Source organism: Poecilia reticulata, chromosome 20, assembly GCF_904066995.2.
Source record: "Poecilia reticulata chromosome 20, P_reticulata-male-v2, whole genome shotgun sequence".
Classification (NCBI taxonomy): domain Eukaryota; kingdom Metazoa; phylum Chordata; class Actinopteri; order Cyprinodontiformes; family Poeciliidae; genus Poecilia; species Poecilia reticulata.
The window spans coordinates 24,811,390-24,829,704 of record NC_088849.1 but is presented as its reverse complement, the minus strand read 5'-3'; the positions used below and the strand labels follow the sequence as shown (position 1 = coordinate 24,829,704).

General features: G+C 39.8%; 2 protein-coding genes across 5 annotated transcripts in view; both read right to left on the bottom strand.

Moving 5' to 3' along the window:
- Nucleotides 1–485: 485 nt before the first annotated feature.
- On the bottom strand, nucleotides 486–4,561 carry ggh (gamma-glutamyl hydrolase (conjugase, folylpolygammaglutamyl hydrolase)). Of its 2 annotated transcripts, XM_081601540.1 has the most exons (9): nucleotides 4,394–4,555; nucleotides 4,173–4,281; nucleotides 4,037–4,087; nucleotides 2,391–2,475; nucleotides 2,175–2,313; nucleotides 1,954–2,060; nucleotides 1,177–1,267; nucleotides 964–1,098; nucleotides 486–879 (listed from the first exon to the last, which is right to left on the bottom strand). In XM_081601540.1, the coding sequence occupies exons 1-9, from the start codon at nucleotides 4,527–4,529 to the stop codon at nucleotides 767–769; spliced, it is 966 nt and encodes a 321-aa protein (XP_081457666.1). In that variant the 5' UTR covers nucleotides 4,530–4,555; the 3' UTR covers nucleotides 486–766. The 2 variants fall into 2 exon arrangements, with proteins under 2 accessions (XP_081457666.1, XP_081457665.1); XM_081601539.1 differs by lacking the exons at nucleotides 486–879; nucleotides 964–1,098; nucleotides 1,177–1,267 and having other exon boundaries at nucleotides 1,298–2,060; nucleotides 4,394–4,561.
- A 731-nt stretch (nucleotides 4,562–5,292) lies between these two features.
- LOC103456685 (uncharacterized) overlaps nucleotides 5,293–18,315 on the bottom strand; it is a 70,288-nt gene continuing 57,265 nt past the window's right edge. For 2 of the 3 annotated variants that reach the window (XM_008396396.3, XM_008396395.3), the window contains exons 16-45: nucleotides 17,551–17,604; nucleotides 17,104–17,139; nucleotides 16,856–16,981; nucleotides 15,747–15,800; nucleotides 15,629–15,664; nucleotides 15,391–15,435; nucleotides 15,040–15,102; nucleotides 14,405–14,440; nucleotides 14,241–14,324; nucleotides 14,098–14,163; nucleotides 13,951–14,004; nucleotides 13,769–13,858; nucleotides 13,602–13,637; nucleotides 13,469–13,522; nucleotides 13,278–13,334; nucleotides 11,834–11,893; nucleotides 11,706–11,747; nucleotides 11,465–11,551; nucleotides 11,307–11,334; nucleotides 11,159–11,227; nucleotides 10,384–10,409; nucleotides 10,219–10,308; nucleotides 9,453–9,597; nucleotides 9,043–9,116; nucleotides 7,984–8,112; nucleotides 7,560–7,607; nucleotides 6,931–6,993; nucleotides 6,637–6,834; nucleotides 6,446–6,561; nucleotides 5,293–6,371 (exon numbers count right to left, since the gene is read on the bottom strand). In XM_008396396.3, coding sequence (XP_008394618.2) covers nucleotides 6,170–6,371; nucleotides 6,446–6,561; nucleotides 6,637–6,834; nucleotides 6,931–6,993; nucleotides 7,560–7,607; nucleotides 7,984–8,112; nucleotides 9,043–9,116; nucleotides 9,453–9,597; nucleotides 10,219–10,308; nucleotides 10,384–10,409; nucleotides 11,159–11,227; nucleotides 11,307–11,334; nucleotides 11,465–11,551; nucleotides 11,706–11,747; nucleotides 11,834–11,893; nucleotides 13,278–13,334; nucleotides 13,469–13,522; nucleotides 13,602–13,637; nucleotides 13,769–13,858; nucleotides 13,951–14,004; nucleotides 14,098–14,163; nucleotides 14,241–14,324; nucleotides 14,405–14,440; nucleotides 15,040–15,102; nucleotides 15,391–15,435; nucleotides 15,629–15,664; nucleotides 15,747–15,800; nucleotides 16,856–16,981; nucleotides 17,104–17,139; nucleotides 17,551–17,604 — 2,268 coding nt within the window. In that variant the 3' untranslated portion in view covers nucleotides 5,293–6,169. The remainder of the gene's footprint in view (nucleotides 6,372–6,445; nucleotides 6,562–6,636; nucleotides 6,835–6,930; nucleotides 6,994–7,559; nucleotides 7,608–7,983; nucleotides 8,113–9,042; nucleotides 9,117–9,452; nucleotides 9,598–10,218; nucleotides 10,309–10,383; nucleotides 10,410–11,158; nucleotides 11,228–11,306; nucleotides 11,335–11,464; nucleotides 11,552–11,705; nucleotides 11,748–11,833; nucleotides 11,894–13,277; nucleotides 13,335–13,468; nucleotides 13,523–13,601; nucleotides 13,638–13,768; nucleotides 13,859–13,950; nucleotides 14,005–14,097; nucleotides 14,164–14,240; nucleotides 14,325–14,404; nucleotides 14,441–15,039; nucleotides 15,103–15,390; nucleotides 15,436–15,628; nucleotides 15,665–15,746; nucleotides 15,801–16,855; nucleotides 16,982–17,103; nucleotides 17,140–17,550; nucleotides 17,605–18,315) is intronic. The other variant, XM_017302015.2, reaches the window with a different exon arrangement.

Below are 18,315 nucleotides of genomic sequence, written 5' to 3'. Positions count from 1 at the left end.
TTACCCTGTAAGCATCAACCCTCAGCCGCCCGCCGTGTTCAGTCTCTCCGCTCACCTGTAGAAATCCTCCTCAGCTTCTTCCCGCCGTTCAACCAGCAGCTCCGGAGCAGAAAGGCTGCCGAACTCCCGGCATCGCGCCAGTCATTTTAAGGATGTTTATTGGTCCCACAAAAAACGATGAATACCCGGAATTATCACCAATCAGTAAAATTGAAGATTGGACGATATGCCGCTAACACGTAGCTTCCGTCAACAACTCAGAGGCGGAAGTCAGAGCTCCGCGCAACGCAAATAATGTTCCGGCTGAAACACGGTGCGCTAAATGATAAAACATAAATTAACGAAGCTTCGAGGCAGGAACATTTTCCTCGAGGAATTTTAATAATCGAGGTACTCGAATCACTCGAGGAATCGTTTCAGCCCTAAAACCAGATACTTTGGCGCTAGAAAAAGAAAAATGACAAATCAAAAGCATCTGCTGCAAATTGAGAAAAAATAAACAGCATCTTATTTATTACATTCAATGTTTTACATTCATTGTATAAATAAGCAGTTTCTGATTCAATACTCGGATCCAGTTGGAGTTAAAGTCAAAGCTGCCAGAGAAATTCAACTTAGTGTCTCAAACCATCAAGAAATTAGCAAAAAAAATTAACAGAAAAACTCAAGAAGCTTCAGTCGATTTCCAGTGCAAAACATTTTCAGATAATTGGAAAACTAAAACTATCGTCCATATGAAGGCAGAACAGCTTTGTGAAGAGGAATCTCAGAAGAAATAAATTTGCTCGAAGGCGTTTCCAGTGTAAACAGGATTATAGTTGTATATCAGCGCTTTGCTCTCCTCCTCCTCAGACTGAAACCTGTGAAAGTTCTTCCTCGCTACGGAGAGAGATTAACAGATCAGAGTTTAAGTCGCAAGCAAATACTCAGCATTAGGACTAAAAACCTGCCGTGCTTCCTGACCTTCGCTCACAAAGAAGTGGGCCGTGTAGAAGGTCGTCCTGACCGCCGATGGAGAGTGAGGAATGTAAGGTCTGGACCACTCGAAGGCGTTTTTCTCTGGATGCCACTGCGTCCCATAAACGGGGAAACGGTAAGCTGCACAGAGGGTAAGAAAGCGGCAGTCGTCATGACAACCGTCCCGTTGCGCCGCGTCACTGAGGCCGTTTCAGTCACCTTCCACCGTCGACACAAACTCGGTGTTTCCGTCTGTGTTTGTCGACAGGACTTTGTAGAAACTCTTCAGGTCCTCGTCTGTGTTGTACGTCTGGAACAGGAAACGAGACAAACTGATTGGTTAAAGACTGAAGGTTTATTTTCAGGGCTCTACGTCTCGGTTAGGTCTACAGGTACAGACTGTAGGTCTGTTATAGACGGTCAGCAATTTACAAAAACTAAAGCTGAAGGATGGATGAATGGATGGATGGATGGATGGATGAACGAACGGATGAACAGATGTATGAATGGATGAACAGATGGATGGATGAACAGATGGATGGATGAATGGATGGATGAACAGATGGATGAACAGATGAACAGATGGAAACAGATGAACAGATGGATGGATGGATGAACGGATGGATGAATGGATGGATGAACAGATGGATGGATGGACAGTTGGATGGATGGATGAACAGATGGATGGATGAATGTATGAACGGATGAACAGATGGATGGACAGTTGGATGTATGAACAGATGGATGGATGAACAGATGGATGGATGAACAGATGGATGGATGAACAGATGGATGGATGAACAGATGGATGGACAGATGAACAGAAGGATGTCTGAAGAGATGAGCAGATGGATGAATGAACAGATGGATGGATGAAGACAGATGAACAGAAGGATGTCTGAAGAGATGAACAGATGGATGGTTGTGTCCATCCTCCTGTTCCCTCCTCAGATCCCTGAAACGTTTCCCCCTCAGGTCCCTCCAGTGGGTCGGTACCAGCGAGCCGAGGCTCCACTGGTGGGAGTTTTCAGTCAGCGGCTCGGCGGACAGAGCCGACATGAGGTCAGGAGGGAAGGCCTCGAACATCCTGCTGCCTGTGGCCTCTGGAGAGCAAACAACCCGTCATCAGCTTAACCATCATCTTATAACTTCATGTAATAAACGGTTTAGCAACTGATATTAAACAAACGACCCTGATATTTAACAGGTAGACGCACCTGGAGTGAAGTTCAGTGGCAAAGCGACGCCGCTGGTGTTGGTGTGCGACAGCTGACTCTTTTCACTCGTCAAATACATGAGCTGTTCAAACCCCAGGCAGGTGCCCCACACCGGGAAATAGTCGCCCCTCTTGTTCGCCTGGAGCACCAAACACTGTAAAAACAGCCTGTTCCATCCACACACTAAACACAGCTACCAGCAGGTTGACCTTTCACCTCTATGGCCAGATCGTAGAAGAGTTTGGCAGTTCTTTGGTAGCCGGATGAGATGATGCTGACTCCGCCGCCTGGATACAGGATCCTGCCACGCATTAAACACACAAACACAATCAAAACCTGAAAATAGAGCTGGAAAAATTAAAACAGAGGCCATGGTGTTGAGCCGGAAAAGGGTAGAGTGCCTTCTCCGGGTCAGGGGGGTCGTCCTGCCTCAAGTGGAGGAGTTTAAGTATCTGGGGATCTTGTTCACGAATGAGGGAAGAAGGGAGCGGGAGATCGACAGGCGGATTGGGGCAGCGTCTGCCGTGAAGCGGGCGTTGTACCGGTCCGTCGTGGTGAAGAGAGAGCTGAGCCAAAAAGCGAAGCTTTCGATTTACCGGTCGATCTACGTTCCCACCCTCATCTATGGTCATGAGCTTTGGGTCATGACCGAAAGAACGAGATCACGGGTACAAGCGGCCGAAATGGGTTTCCTCCTCCGCAGGGTGGCTGGGCTCTCCCTTAGAGAGAGAAGCTCGGTCATCCGGGAGGGACTCAGAGTAGAGCCGCTGCTCCTCCATGTCGAGAGGAGCCAGTTGAGGCTCGGGCATCTGGTCAGGATGCCTCCTGGACGCCTCCCTGGTGAGGTGGTGAGAAGTGGCTGGGGAGGGAAGTCTGGGCCTCCCTTCTGAAGCTGCTGCCCCCGAGACCCGACCCCGGATAAGCGGAAGAAAATGGATGGATGGATGGATGGATGGATGGATGGATGGATGGGCTCATTATAAATTTCCCAGTTGGGTGCCAATTTAAATCAGTTTTCATAACTTTCTCAAGGGAAAGAAACTTCATAATTAGTTGTCACCTTTTCTGTCTCTGGTCTAATTTTCCTACAGAGGTGTTCAATACATTTCAAGGGCCCAGGGCTGACCCAGAGATGCATGGGGGCCCACTTCCTGTAAAAACCACCACCGCCACTAACAGACTTAAAATACAGTTTGGTGGAATCAGGATAATTCCTGAGATTTATTTGTGAATAAACTGAACCCAGATACAAAAGATTAATTTCTTTTGTGATGGTAATTAAGTTTGTTGTGATTAGGCAATTAATGACATGATACATTAAAATGAGCTGGCTATTTTGTTTTGGTCAATTTTGTTTACAAAGACATAATAAATTGTATTTATGATTTCAGTTGTAAGTGGTTTTTATTTTTGATATTTAAAAAGCTTCCAGATCTAAAGTTCAGGGTTCCTCACTAAATTAAATTCATTGTCAAGCATTGTAATGCTTGACAATGGTTTAAAAACAATATTTATTACAATAATTTGTGCTGCAAAATTTGTTATTGTGACAAGCCTAGTAAATATGGTAACAATAAAACAATGAAGATGATTTATCACTGTTTTATATAGTAAAATTGCTTTAAATCATACTTTATATGAAGGTTTTTTCCTCTGATGGTTTGATTTCTCAAAGCTTTTATTTTGCCTTGGACTGGCACTGCTGAGAGCCACTGCTTCTAATTATATGATAAACTGACTTGCCGTACAGGTGACTATAGCTATTAAAAGCTTGAAAAAATAGGTTTATAATGTAAACTGTCAAATATGTCAGCAACAAATTAAAAACAGCAGCCAATATGCTTCATATAATTATATTTTACCCATTAATAGAGCTGAACAGAGTCTTGTATTCCTCCAGTGTCTTGTTAATCCTGTAACCAGAGGATATTTAAGTTCATACCGGTGTTTATCACCGCTAAAATGGCCGAAAGAAGCGTCCAGATAACAACAGCTCACATGACGGGTACAACTCTGGCTCCAGCAGCCTCCACAAACTTCACATAGGAGGCAGCGATGTAGGCCGTCTGGTTCGGTTTCGGGGGGTAGACCTCCTGAGCCAGAACACCTACAGCAAGAGACGAACGTTTACAGACACGACTCGACGTTTAAACTCCGCAGGTAGCTGCTGCGCGGTTTTAATAACCGGAAACTGTAACTTTACACAGTAATAAACTCACCGATTATGGGTTCGTCATTTCTGTCAGCTGATGAACAAATTGGGAGACTAATAAGCGAAATAAAAAGAAGTAAAGTAAACATTTTTGTAGAACATGTCACAGCGCCCAGCGAGGAACTAGTTGTTGATAAAATCATTCTCCCTTCCGCTTTTGGCTTTCAGAATAAAAGCGCAGATGTTTGATTCTGGATTTTCAAAAATAAAACCGTGTGAACAAAAACACCTGGCCTACAAGTAAACAAATAATTTGTTTTCCTTAAGCCAGTTCTTCAATAAATGTATTCAATGTTTAGAGTTCACATTGGATACTATTTTCCATCTAAATAATCTTTTTTTTTTCTGTTTGTAGAAAAAAAATTAAGCTAATTTTACTTTAAAAAAAAGTCATTTTATGTAAACTGTAAAAAAATTTGAAAAACTTGAACTTGAAAAAAAATTTAAATGAAACAAAAACTAAAATTTTATTGATTTCATATATATATAATTATAAAAATGATAACTTCAAATGAAATTAACCAATAAAAGTAAAAACATTTTATTGGATCTGAACGTTTTAACGTTGACGTCTAAAATTACGGAATGCTGAAAATGTCAGAATTCAACCTGAAAGCAGCAGCACTGAAAAACAAGCTGTTAGTGAGGAAAAAGTGTGAAAACTTGATTTAGTTTCACTTCATGTTTTTTCACTATCAATTTTTGTTCCAATTTGTTTTCAATATTTTCAGTTACAGTGATATTCCTCAATGCTAATATTCCTTTTCGGTTTCATTTTCAGTCGATTTGGTTTAGCCCCATACGTTTAGTCGTCAGTACTAATTAGTTTTACTAAAAAAGTCTGCAGGTAAAATTTTCCCTGCCTGATTTTTCACTGAATCCCCCTCAAACACACATCCATAACAATTTATGAAAAGAAATAGCTTTATTCCCAAAACCACAAATATTTGTATTTTGTACAAAACATGCGCTCTCACATTTGCACTTTGTTTTGTCCTTTCAAACATTAATTTGTATTGCATGGTTTGATAAATTTATCATCTTCTATTGACACTCGAATACTTTTTTCTTGTTAAAGAACATTGTACAAAAATAGACCAAATCTAGGCGAGAGAGTCAATAAAACACATGATAAATTACATTACATTGTCTGATGTCTAATGTTTATGTGCTGTGACAGCATAAATAAATCAATAGATTTAAATTAAATAAGTCCTTTAAAGAGAGAACTCCTAAAAAGAATGGTCATCAAACAAACAGAACTAGAAAAAAAACAAAAACAAAGAAGTACAGTGCATCACAAATGTCTTTGGTGGCAACATTGGTTGTCTGGTCTTCCATGAAGTAGAAAAAACCCTGAAACAACCTTTTTCTAAACAAATAGAGAAGTAGGCCTCCAGGTTCAGTCACTGATCTTGTATTTTTGATCTAACGTATAAAAGAAGGAATATGTGCTACTTTACATCCATGCAGTGTTGCATGTTTAACTTCATTGTGACTGAGTTTGCATTTATTTGTTCATGGTGTCAAACCTCTGGGTTTTATCCTGCATCGCTCTATGTGCCACCAGGTTGGAAATCTTCGACTTGCTTCGTAATAAATAAAGACATTCTGTGATTCTTGTATTCGGAGAGAGTACGCCACGACCCCCCAGTCCTCTCACTGATCTCAGAAGTCAGGAAACTAAAAGATGACGTTGGTTTAAAACCACAAACGGCTAAAATTATGTCCTCAAGGAGTCTTTAATGTTTACTACGTCCACGTTGGGTTTTGTCTGAGCGAGTTAGGAGTTTTTGTAGGTCTCGATGCAGAGGACGATGAACTCGGTGGAGCAGCTTCGGGTCTGCTGGCCGAGCAGCAGCCCTGAGGTCAGGCTGGACGACTGACCCATGACGGAGAAGTCGTCTGCCTGCCACGTCTCGCAGTGTTTGTCGATGACTCTGAGACCCCTGCTGGTGGAACCGTGCCAGATGCTCTTCTTGGGCCTATCGGACAGAGAATATCACCGCTTTATATGCTGGGCAGAAGTTAAATACACCCATCATGTGGGTTCACGCACCAGAAAGGATCAGCTAAAACATCCCGGCCATCAAAGGAGTAGATGGGTATCCTGGGATTCACTGGTCCGCCGTTGCCGATGAAGATGGACTGCCAGTTCCTGAACATCACGTCTCCCTGAGGGGAAATATTCATTTAATGCAGTTTATTCAGGCTTTGCTCGTTTCTTTGAAGCATGGAGAGCCCACTCACCCTGAGGTTGGTTACTGGCAGCGAGTCCCGGAAACCGGGATAGACGACATGGACCAGGTCCTGCTTGTGGGACGAAATGAAGGCGCGGTAGTTGGGAGCCAAACCCATGGCCTTGGCCTGCTCATAACACATCCGGTCAGCCATGTCCAGCCCCATCATGTTCCCTGAGTGCGGCTGATTCAACGCTACCAAGTTTAGCTAATGGGTGAGGAACAAACAAACAAAAAAAGGTCAGCTCTGAGAAGTTCTGGAAAGAAAATCAGACCAAAAAACCAACCTGAATCTGGATCTTACCCTTTCTTTGACCGAACGGACTCTCTGCATCGTCTCTCCTCTTACTTGATATGCAACTCGAGGCTGAATGAACAGTTAACAAGAGGCTTTAGAAGAACATTACAACACTTGGTAAGACAGAATATTAGGGCCATTGTACGTAGGAAAAAGAAAAGGAAGAATATTAAGGGTTAGAAAAAAAAACGAGAAAATTTATGAGTTTAAAAAGTTGAAAATTTAGTCTCAAATTTTCTAGAAAAATTATGAAAATGTTCAACTTCTGAAACGCATATATAAAAAAAAAAAAAAAAAAAATATATATATATATATATATATATATATATATATATATATATATATATATATATATATATTTTTTTTTTTTTTTTTTTTTTGAAAATTTTTTTAGAAAATTTTTTAAATTAATAGAAGTTTTTTCTAGGAAATTTTCGACTTTTCTAGTTTTTTTTTTTCTAGAAAATTTCTAAAATTCATCTGAATTTTTTGGACATTTTCTCCAGAATATTTTATTGGAAAATTTCAGAAATTAATCTCTTTGGTAAAAATTGACTCTTCCTTTTTCTTCAATCTACAATGGCTCTAATCCGCCAGGTTGCAGTTAATACTGAAACAAAAAGTGCTGCAGGTACCTCATCTTGGGGGATGATGTTATTGGACAGGTAGATGAGGCTGCCCAGCTGGGGGGAGAAACAGATCATATGTTTGGCTCATGTTCGTTCAGGACGACGTCGTTTGAACAACATAAAACCAACATTTCATTTATTGTGCGATTCAACAAGCTTCCAAAGTCAAACTGCCACAATGCTTCATCACACACAGCATATGAGGTCATTGATTTTTATAAACCGGAGCAGCAGCACAACATTAATCATTCCCTCAAACCGGCTGGTTCACCTTCACAAATGTTCTCTGATGATTCACAGCGAGAAAGAAAAGTGTTTGGCAAAAATGCTTCTTTCATTTCATAATAAACCAAAGAGTGCTTTCAGGATTATAGCAGTGTTTAAAACATAACCCACATAAACTTTTTTTACCATTCCTCTTTGCTGGTACCTGTATTTGCTTCCAGCCTTGGGGAACCTTTAGAAACAGGTTTCCTGTTGCTTTGACGTAAGCCAGAGTTCCCTCTTCGTCCCTCGACGTCTGCTGCATCATGCTCTCTCGAGTTGAAAAGGTTTTCAGCTAAAAACAGTTGGACAAGTCGGTGAAAGATTCAGATTCATTTTATTTTGGTAAATTAACAGCATTTCAAAATAAAAAAATACTACTTTACGATTTACAAACCCCTAATTTAAGCAGCCTACAGTAATGGCCACATTTACATAAATGGTTATAAAATACAGTCTAAACCTTTATCATTTTAATATCAGAAAAGTTTTGATCTGATCTACAAAAGTTTATCCAAATATGCCAAACTTTACAATTTGGCAGGCTAGTAAGCATCGCTAACTAAAGCGCTAACCTTGTAATGCTAAACGATGCAACGACATAGCATTTCGCAGAAGCTAACATGCTAAATTGAACCATATCAACACTTAGCATGTATAGAATATAATATATCACCCTCAGTGGGTTAAAATGTGTTAATGTACACACACCTGAATGTTTGCGGTTCAGGAAGTGATTCTTTGGAACAGACCTTTCACTCCAAAGTTTTATACTTGTGGAGTTTCGCTAACTCTGTTGCTGATTTAACACAGTAGGACTTGGCTGGAAATCAGTAGATTTTAAGCTGTTCTTGCAACAGCAATGCATTCTGGGTATAAAATAAACTTTTGTAGCCCCGCATCACAAGTGGAGAACATTAACAGTCTTCACCCACTTCAAAATAAGAGCATGAACATAAACGTCCAACTACCTGAAGATTACTTAACAGTCAGTAACAACTTCAATCAAGTTTATAGATAAAACTTCCAAAAATTATTAGTGCTTTGCAAGTTATCTGGAAAAATTGACTTAGAGGAAGCTAAGTAAGTTAGCAAAAGTGCTAAACGAAAAATTAGCTTTGCTATTAGCGGATTCTATTGCATCTGTATTCAATTAAATACTTAATTTTGCATCTGATTGATGTTAAAAATGAATGAAAAATTTTGCCATGATAGATAAACTTACAAAGGCAGAGTTACTTGAAGTCCCAGGGGCTCCAGGCGGTCCCGGAGGTCCAGGAGGGCCAGCAATGGCCACCGCTGGTGAATCACAACAGTTAGCATTGATTATGAAGGAATCCTTTCTTCATATAATCAGCTACACTAACAGATAGACTTGGTTACATTTGAGTTAATTTCTTACCCTTCGTTGCTCCAGATAAGTATTTCAACGAGATAAATAAATTTGTTTCCAGAGTAAACTATTTATTTAAAAATCACCAACTCTGATAATACTTTAAAACTTTATTCTGTACAATATTTCACAAAACAAGGACATCACACATGCATAAGGTAAGGTAATTTTATTCATATAGCACATTTTCAGCAACAAGGCAATTCAAAGTGCATAATGTCTTCTGCTAGAAGGTTTTTTACCTGAGCCGTATCTTAGTGGTAGTCCAGGTGGTCCTGGAGGACCAGGAGGTCCGACGGCACCGGGTCTGCCGTAGCCTGCAGCCCCAGGTGGGCCAGGCATCCCCGGAGGCCCAGGTGGTCCCAGCACCGACTCCCCTTTAGGTCCCTAAACGACATCAAGAAAAAGATCAATACAATTTTATTTGTATGGCAAATTTCAAGGTGCTTTCTATCATAAAAACTGAAACATTACATTTTTCCAAAAGTCGTCATTAAACATCAAAATGTTGGTTTATTATTAAGAAAATCAACTTTAAACTGGTGGATTTTAATGTAGATTTAAAGGATCTCAAACTGTTTTGCAGTTTTCTGGAAGCTTGTTCCAGGTTTGTGGTGCATAGAAGCTGAATGCTGCTTCTCCAGGTTTGGTTCTGGTGATCCAGAACCAGAAGACCTGAGGGGTCTGGAGGGTTGCTATGACAACAGCAGATCTTTAAGCCGTTCATTGATTTATAAGCTAACAACAGTATTTTAAAGTCTATTCTCTGAGCTACAGGGAGCCAGTGGAAGGACTTTAGACCTCATGTTCTCTAACTTCCTGGTTTTAGTCAGAACACCAGCAGCAGCGTCTGGATCAGCTGCAGCTGGAGGATTTGACATTTTGCAGTAACCAATGAAACTGAAGATAAACGTGTGGATGAGTTTCTCTCCATCTTGCTGGAAAAGAAGCTACTGATTACAGATTTTTTTTTACAAACAAGCAGAAACCCAACAAACGACGACTCACCACCAATCCGGACCTCCCAGGTATTCCTGGCTGGCCCGGGAACCCGGCCTCCCCCTTTTCTCCCTTCATGCCTTGGTCACCTTTAGTCAGCTGTAAAGACACACAGGAAAAATTCACAACTCAAGAACTTCGGCTGGAGAAAACAAGCGACAGAGAGAAACTTACCCATCCACCTGTGGGGAGAAATGAACCTTAAAAAGGAAAAGAAAAAAGCAGAAAACGGCTTTTAAGTCAAGTTAAGTTTGTCAAAATGCTTAAAAAATTATAAAAGAAGCAATAACCATCATCAAAATCACCCAGCAAATACACATCCAATACGCTGATCAATATTATTAATCACAGCTAACTCTGAGCAGGTGGATTTTCAGCCTCGATTTAAAGGAAGTCTGTGTTTCTGCAGTTTTCCAGTTTCCTGGAAGTTTGTTTCAGGTTTGTGGGGGATAAAAACTGAAAGCTGATTCTCCATATTTTTAGTCAGTAAGAGTCCCAGAATATTTCAGAACCCAGTTTAATTGTTTCATCTAAGCCTGTTCAACAAGCAATTAATGAACTAATCAATTAATCGCATGATCAATTAAAATAAGCTCAATAATTTCCCTTTTGATGATTAGTGTTGCTTAGTGGTCAATTTTGTTGACGTTATAATCCATTTTATTTATGGTTTCAGTTGTAATGGTTTATATTTTCCTTATATTGTTCGGTTTCTGTTGTTGGGTTTTATTTGGGATAATTAAAATATCTTTACAAAATTAAACATTCTTGGTCTTTAACAGGGTGAACTTGCATTATTCTGCCATTGAACATGGTTTCAAATCAGCAAATCGCAATAATTACAGCCAAATTAGTAACAGTGATAAGCCTAGGCTGCACAAACAAAATCTCAAACATTTAAATCTCATTATTTGCTTTAATTTTTAAGAAAAAAGTGTTTTCTACTCACTTTGTGGGGCTGGTAACCCTGGTAGTCCTCTCTCCCCCTTCTCTCCTTTTGCTCCCTGATGGCAGTTTCCTTAAACAGAAAAAACTCAACATGACTTCTGTTGTGCTCCCGTCTTTAACTCAACTGTTGAAAAGAAAGTCAAACGGACCTGATGCAACTGTTCCATTGGGATGAAGCTGCAAACAATGATTAAAAATGTGTAAAAATCAAGTAGTAATTGTAATAATGAGAAAATCCGATCTTGCTTTCTTTCCACGATGAGCTACAATCCATGCAACGTCAAACTAGATGTGGTTTCATTTCTACCTCTGTCAACCTGCGGCACTGAACCTTCACCTTCCCGCTGCTCCCATGCAGCATGCAGCAATATGTCAGAGGCATCCTGAAGACTTTCTAAGTGTTGAAAGGTCGGTTAGTGTGAGAAGAACATGCACATTACTGGGAGGATTAATGACGAAAACCAGACAGGCAGCAAACCCAAACGATTAGAACGTGAAACACAAAACGGTTAATTGAGCCACGCTTCGTTCACATGACTGCAACCTACAAGCATTTTGCAGTGAGGTCTGGGAGGGATGGGGAACACCGTCTTCAAAAATAAAGAGAAACATGATGGTGAGCTTTAAAAAAAAAGACAAACAGTTGAGAAAAAAAATCAAATAGTTGGATATTTACTCCTTTGGGGCAGTTGAACATGCCTGGCTTGCCTGGGGGTCCTGGAGGTCCAGGAGGCCCCTGAAAGGGAGCAGAAAGTAAAAGTGGGAACTTTATAGAGTATTTTATTATTTCTTCTAAAACTATACTGAACAATATTTTCAGTCGTTGCTCCACCTCAGGAGTCATCTGATCACTATCTGCGTTTCCATTGCAACCTGCAGGCATTTGGGATTATGAAGATGAATTTGTTCAATGGAAAAACGCCAATTTAAGATTTTTATTTCATTAAACTGTAAAGTAAAGTAAAGTAAACCCTTTTGTCGCATCGCATGAGGCATGTGATCAACAACAGGATGTTACTACTGGCAGAAGCGACGAAGACGATGACAGGAAGTGGAAGGAGGATCATGAATGTCTTTCAATGACTTATCATGTGAACAAACGTGTTCACCTGTAATTTTAATTGCATTTTTATTGAATGGAAAAACTGCAATTGCAAAATTGTGGGGAGTTTTTTTTTCCATTAATGGAACATCAACAAAGTTTTCTGCACATTTGTAATGGAAACGCAGCTACACGTCGTGAAAATGTTACATCCTTGAATCAGTAACGATGTATTTAGTTACCAAAGCAAGAAAACTTTCCTAAAGGATTAATGGCAACATGCTGCACAGCAGTGGTTTCATCATCATCTGTTTTCGTTTCATACGTCCAGAAATCATAGTTTGTTCTAGTTTGAGAATCTGAGACAAAAAGGTGCGTCTTGGCAAAATGTTGCTTTGATTTGGGCGCTAAATGATAAACATCCTATTGGCTGGGTGGTTTTCTTCTACATATGACACCACTGGAGTTTATCAAGCAATTATTGTGGTTTTTGTTTCAAATAATTGACACCAAGGTGCTTTCTGGGATATTCAGCCATCTTGAAATGTTCTGGATTCTTCTCCAAATTTGTACATCAAATATAATTTGCAAAGAGTAGAAATTGTGACATGAAGTAAGAATTAGATGGGACATATTCGGACAAGACGGGATTTAATACGTTTTGGCTTCTTTTTAATCTTTAAATTTTGTTTTTTCTTCTTTTTTTTTCCTCTGACATTTTACATCGTTTGAAATAAAGACATAATTTATCATTAATAAAGTAAATAAATGAGAAGTTTCTCTCCCTCTGTAGAAACATTTTATAAAAACAGTCTTTGACTGTAAGGTTTGGGATTAACAATCTGAACCGGATATTACAGGCAATCGGATTGGGCCTGACAGAACCTGGTTTAGGAAAAGCTTCTTTATCGTTTTAAAACTGCAATTTCTGAGATAAAACTACATTTAAATGAGTTTTAGGAAGTAAAGGTGTGAACACCTTATGGTTGCACTGTAATATGAAATTGTAATCATGCAACCAATTATGGCAGGATCATATCTTAGTGGATGAATCATTGATAAACTGAGCCAAACTCACTGGAAGGCCATGAAGGTCTCCTTTCTCTCCTTTCGGACCCAGTAACCCCGGACGACCCTGCCAACAAAAACAGAAACATTTTCTACAAACTGTTCAAGTTTCATCTCAGACTGAAACCAAATCAATCGCTGGGAGAACTTTAAATTAACTTTAACAGCTGCACGTTTTTACATTTCACTCCTGCTGCTCACCTGTCGACCAGGGAAACCGATTTCTCCTTTTGGTCCTGGAGGTCCAACTGGACCCTGTTGGTGAAAGACCCACAGAATCCAGGGTTACTTACAGCTGCAAACCGAATTTAAGTTGCTCTCTGGGGAAACTTACAGAAACTCCAGGGGCTCCGGGAACGCCGTCATCTCCCTATGGATACACGCACTGCGCTGTGATTTAAAGGTTCTCCAAACATCTCACTCACATCCATTACTTGTGAGTCTAACTTGTTAGAATGGGAACCAAGTGAAATGTTTATAAGTGCTGACAGGACTTGTTACCTTGATTCCTTTGGTTCCCAACGCTCCAGCCAGATCCGACATTAGGGATCCATCTGGGCCGGTGAGGAATCCGGGTTCACCCTTTTCACCCTGCAGACAAATACATCAGTAACAATAAGTGACAGTAGAACAGCAGCATCCATTCTCATTTTTTTAAAAAAGGATTATGTATGAAAATCCACCTTTATCCCAGGAGGTCCTTGTAAACCCTGCAACCCAACGTCACCTTTTGGACCCTATATGAATATTGGAAACTATTAAAAAAGTACAAATCAAAACCTTTATTCAATGTTATCTTATTCAGAACTAACTGATCTTATGATACTCACAGCAGGAACCTGAGTTTGAAATACTCCTGAGAAATTGAAGGCACCATCTGTAGCATTAAGCAGAAGCTGAGAAAACAAGAAAATGGCCGACGGTTAGGCGAACCGGACTCTGTGTTACAATCTGAGAGTCTGATGCCGCTTACATCCTGGAGGTTGATAACCGGTCCTGGCGGTCCGGGCCGTCCTGGAGGACCAGGCACACCGACTCCATCCCGACCACGTTCTCCCTGAAACAGACCAATGGGAGTTTGTTTTATCTGTTATAAACACTGGTAGTTATGCAGCTATTGGTAATTGATTGGTTCACCTTTATTCCTGGATCTCCTTTGTTCCCGTTTGCTCCCTGTGAACGAACACACACACACACACACACACACACACACACACACACACACACACACACACACACACACACACACACACACACACACACACACACACACACACACACACGCACACAAGTCAAAGCAAAAATAAATGTATCTTCATGTATGGTATTGTCATTGTTCTGCTAAATTTTATTGTTTTCTTTTATTTTGATGAGATTCTTACTGTAACTTTCATGATTTAATTAAGTGCTTTTTGTTTTTAAGTCCTATATAAACCAATCAATCATTTCCTCATAAGTCTTTAAGCCACGCCCCTTTTTGGGGCTTGTCACAAAACAAAATAGGGGCGTGGCTTAAGAGCTTAGTCACACCTTTACTATTTGACTCTTTATTTATATCATTTTTGAATTGCAGTCACACAAAATCAGTCCGAGGACCACAAATAAATAAAATCAAGATTCAATAAAAAAAAGAAAGAAAAAATAATAGTACTAATTATAATAATAATAATTTAAAATAAAGGTATAACAAGCACACATAAGTATACAAATAAATAGAATAAAGTTTCAGTCTTTTGGATATGTATGCAATAATTTGTGATAAAAATAAAAACCTTTTCTCCTTTCATTCCATCCAGACCAGGAAGTCCCGGTGGTCCGCTAACACCTTGCTCCCCCTGCAGACACAAAACAACACCTGCATAATGAACAAATCTCCAGAATTTAACGCCGTCCCTCACAGACTAACACAAAACGGAAAAGTTTCTCTGTGCCTCTGTGATTTGGTTTCATTTCTTCCCCTCACAGCTCGGGTCAGACAGCAAGGAGCCAGAATCCGAACAGCATCTTTAGCCGCATGTGGCTGGAATCTGGTGAGCCGTGTCACAGCCAGGGCTCATCTCACAGCGTTTTACTGACACTGTTAAGAAGCTTGTCTGATTTGGTGCAGCAGATATCAGGCTCACCTTCTGACCTGGCTTTCCCGGGTTCCCGTCCGAACCATCGGCTCCCTGTAGCAGGCATGAAGGGGAAAATAAAGACGGGACAAACAAGAAAGTTGAGCTATGTGTGAATAAAAATGTCCGTCTGCAAAAATATTTGTTTCACCGAACATTAAACAAACCCTTCAGGGGGGAAAGAGACGGTTAGATCGCTCCCAGAATCAAATAAGTGTCAACATGAACACACACAAAGATATTTCACCTTGGGGCCCGGAGGTCCGGGGACTCCTGGCGGGCCCTATAAACATAAATAAGGTGAGCAGTCGGCCCGTGTGGTGTGATTATGCTACATGAGGAAATGGATCAGATTTACTCTGTACCTGAGGACCAGGGGAGCCTCCGAAATCCTCCAGCAGGCCAGATCCTTCCAGGTCCTGAGAGAGGCAAAAATATACAACATAAACAAACAGAAACTGAGTTAAAAAATAGTCTGGAGGTATTTAAAATGCATTTCTGCCAAAACGTGGCTAAAAACACATCAGTGTTTGTAACCTGAACTTTGATTTTATGGAGTAAATTAAAGATTTTCAGATTCTTCGTAAAGAAAAGAGAGGATTTCTTTTTTTATTAGGCGAGTTACTGTTAAAAGCATCAACTTAAGAAATTCAGGAATTTGTTCAAAATCTTCATTAAAACAATTTTTAAAAATTCAGTATGATCAGAACATGTGAAAAGTTCATTTTATATGAGTTTCTCATATAAAATGAGAAACTCTCTCAATATAATGAGATATAAATCAACTTAAAAACAAAAGAACGTTTTTAACAGTAGTTTTATATAAAATGGTTCAAGATATAAAACTTGGCCATGATTTAACGAGATATCGGACTCATTTCATTCTATTGAGAAAATTGTTATAACGAGGTGCAAAAGTTGTTAGTTACAAACTTTGTTGTTGCAAGATCCAAAATTTGTGGGCGATATTGGCCAAAAAAATTAGATGACAGACAATATTCCACATTTTCTTTCTTTTCTGGGAGGATTTCACTAAACAAATATGTAACATCAAATTCAAATTCTACTTTCCTTTATGAGAATAGAAGATATAATCATATATACATATAAATGTAAACTAGTTTTGGTCAATAAAAAGTCTGAAATCAGCTACCAAGTGTAAATAAAAACACTTAATAGAATATTAGTTTAAAATGTTTGTTTTTGTGTGTAGAAAATAGTTTTGCACATTTTGTTTTTAACGTGCAAAACTAAGAATCGTGTTTTTGAAATGCTCAGCTGAATTGTTTTACCAAGAGTTTTGGACAGAAACTTGTGAAGACAGAAATCTGAGAGCATTAGAAACAAATGCATGCCACACTTTTCAGATTAAACCTGTAAAATCATTTAAAATGCATTAAATTTGAGGTTAAAAGGGGAAAAAATGGAGAAAAATTCCAGCTTGATGAATTTCTTCACCGTAAGACACGCGTACCTCTAGCGTCGTGGCGAAGCGACTTCCTGAGGGTCCGGGCGGCCCGGGCGGTCCCCTCGGACCAGGCTGCCCCTCGGCGCCAGGTGACCCCGGTAACCCTGGAAACCCAGCCGGACCCTGATCTCCCTGAGAGACAAACTGAGTATTAAATCCCCTCATTGGCTCTCCAGCCAGCAGGGAAAAAAACATCCTAATTATTGCTGCTAATGGTTCGTTATCCTTTCAGACGAGCGGTAAATAGATGGTACCTTTGGTCCTGGTGGCCCGCTCGCTCCAGGCTCTCCCTTTTAACAAACAAATGAACAATAATGAAATTAAATTAGCGGTGCTGCCGACTGCAGACGGCTCCGGCTGGCGTTAAGAAGCAGAGCGGCTTTCAAAGCAGCGCAGACTTGTTTACACTCCAGCTCCCCTGCTTTATTACTCCGTGGGGTCACCTCATTAAGAGCCAGGCTTTTTATGCTGGATGGATGGTAATTGTTTCTTTTTTTAACCAGAGTGTTTGCAGAAGGTAAATTAGGGGCTGCCCTCTGCAGAGGTTGCCATGGCAGAAATTACGCTAAGACAGGTTTTCAAGTCAGGACAGGAATCGTAGATATTTACAACGTAGACATGTGAAAAAGGAGAATTTACAGAGTTAATGGGTTCTCTTAAAGTGGAGCGTTTTATTTCCCAGTGATGAGCTTTAGACTCACCTTGGCTCCTTTCTCTCCTGCGGGGCCCGGGTCGCCGTCTTTCCCATCAACTCCCTGCAATAAAGGCAACAATTATATTTTAACTTTTACTTCCTGACAGAAACAACTCGTAACAAGATAAACTTTTTTTTTTTGTCAAAATTTCTAACTTTTCCTGAAGGTTCTTTAAACTTTATGGTAAATATCCCTGCAGCGGTAAGGCTTTATGCAAATTAAAAAATACTAAAACATTGTTTATGTATAAAATCTGCAAAAACAGAGACTGTAAAGTGGAAGGTACAAACATTGGAATACTATAAAAAAGTTTATTTCAGTAATTCATTAATAAAATGAATCTCATATTATAGAGATCTGTGATAAATTACAACTTGTTTTCTTTTTAATGATTGTGGCAAAAGAAAAACTAATTCTGATTCTCAGAAAATATGAATAATAAACAGAACAGAAGATACAAAAAGATTTGTTTTTAATTAAAGAAATGAAACATGAATGAGAAACAAGCAGGCTAAACCATAAAAGGGTTAAAGAAAGAAGGAAAGGAAGGAAAGAAAGAAATAGAAGAAAAAATTTAGGAAAGGAGTTAAGGTAGGATGGAAGGAAGGAAAAGGGGAAATACGGAAGAAAATTAAGAAAAAAAACAAACAAGGAAAGAAAAGGAATCAATGAAACCAGGAAAGGGGCTCCAGGGGCCCTGAGCTGCGCCGAGCTCCAGGGGCCGAGCTCCAGGGGCCGGGCTCCAGGGGCTGGGCTCCAGGGGTCGGGCTC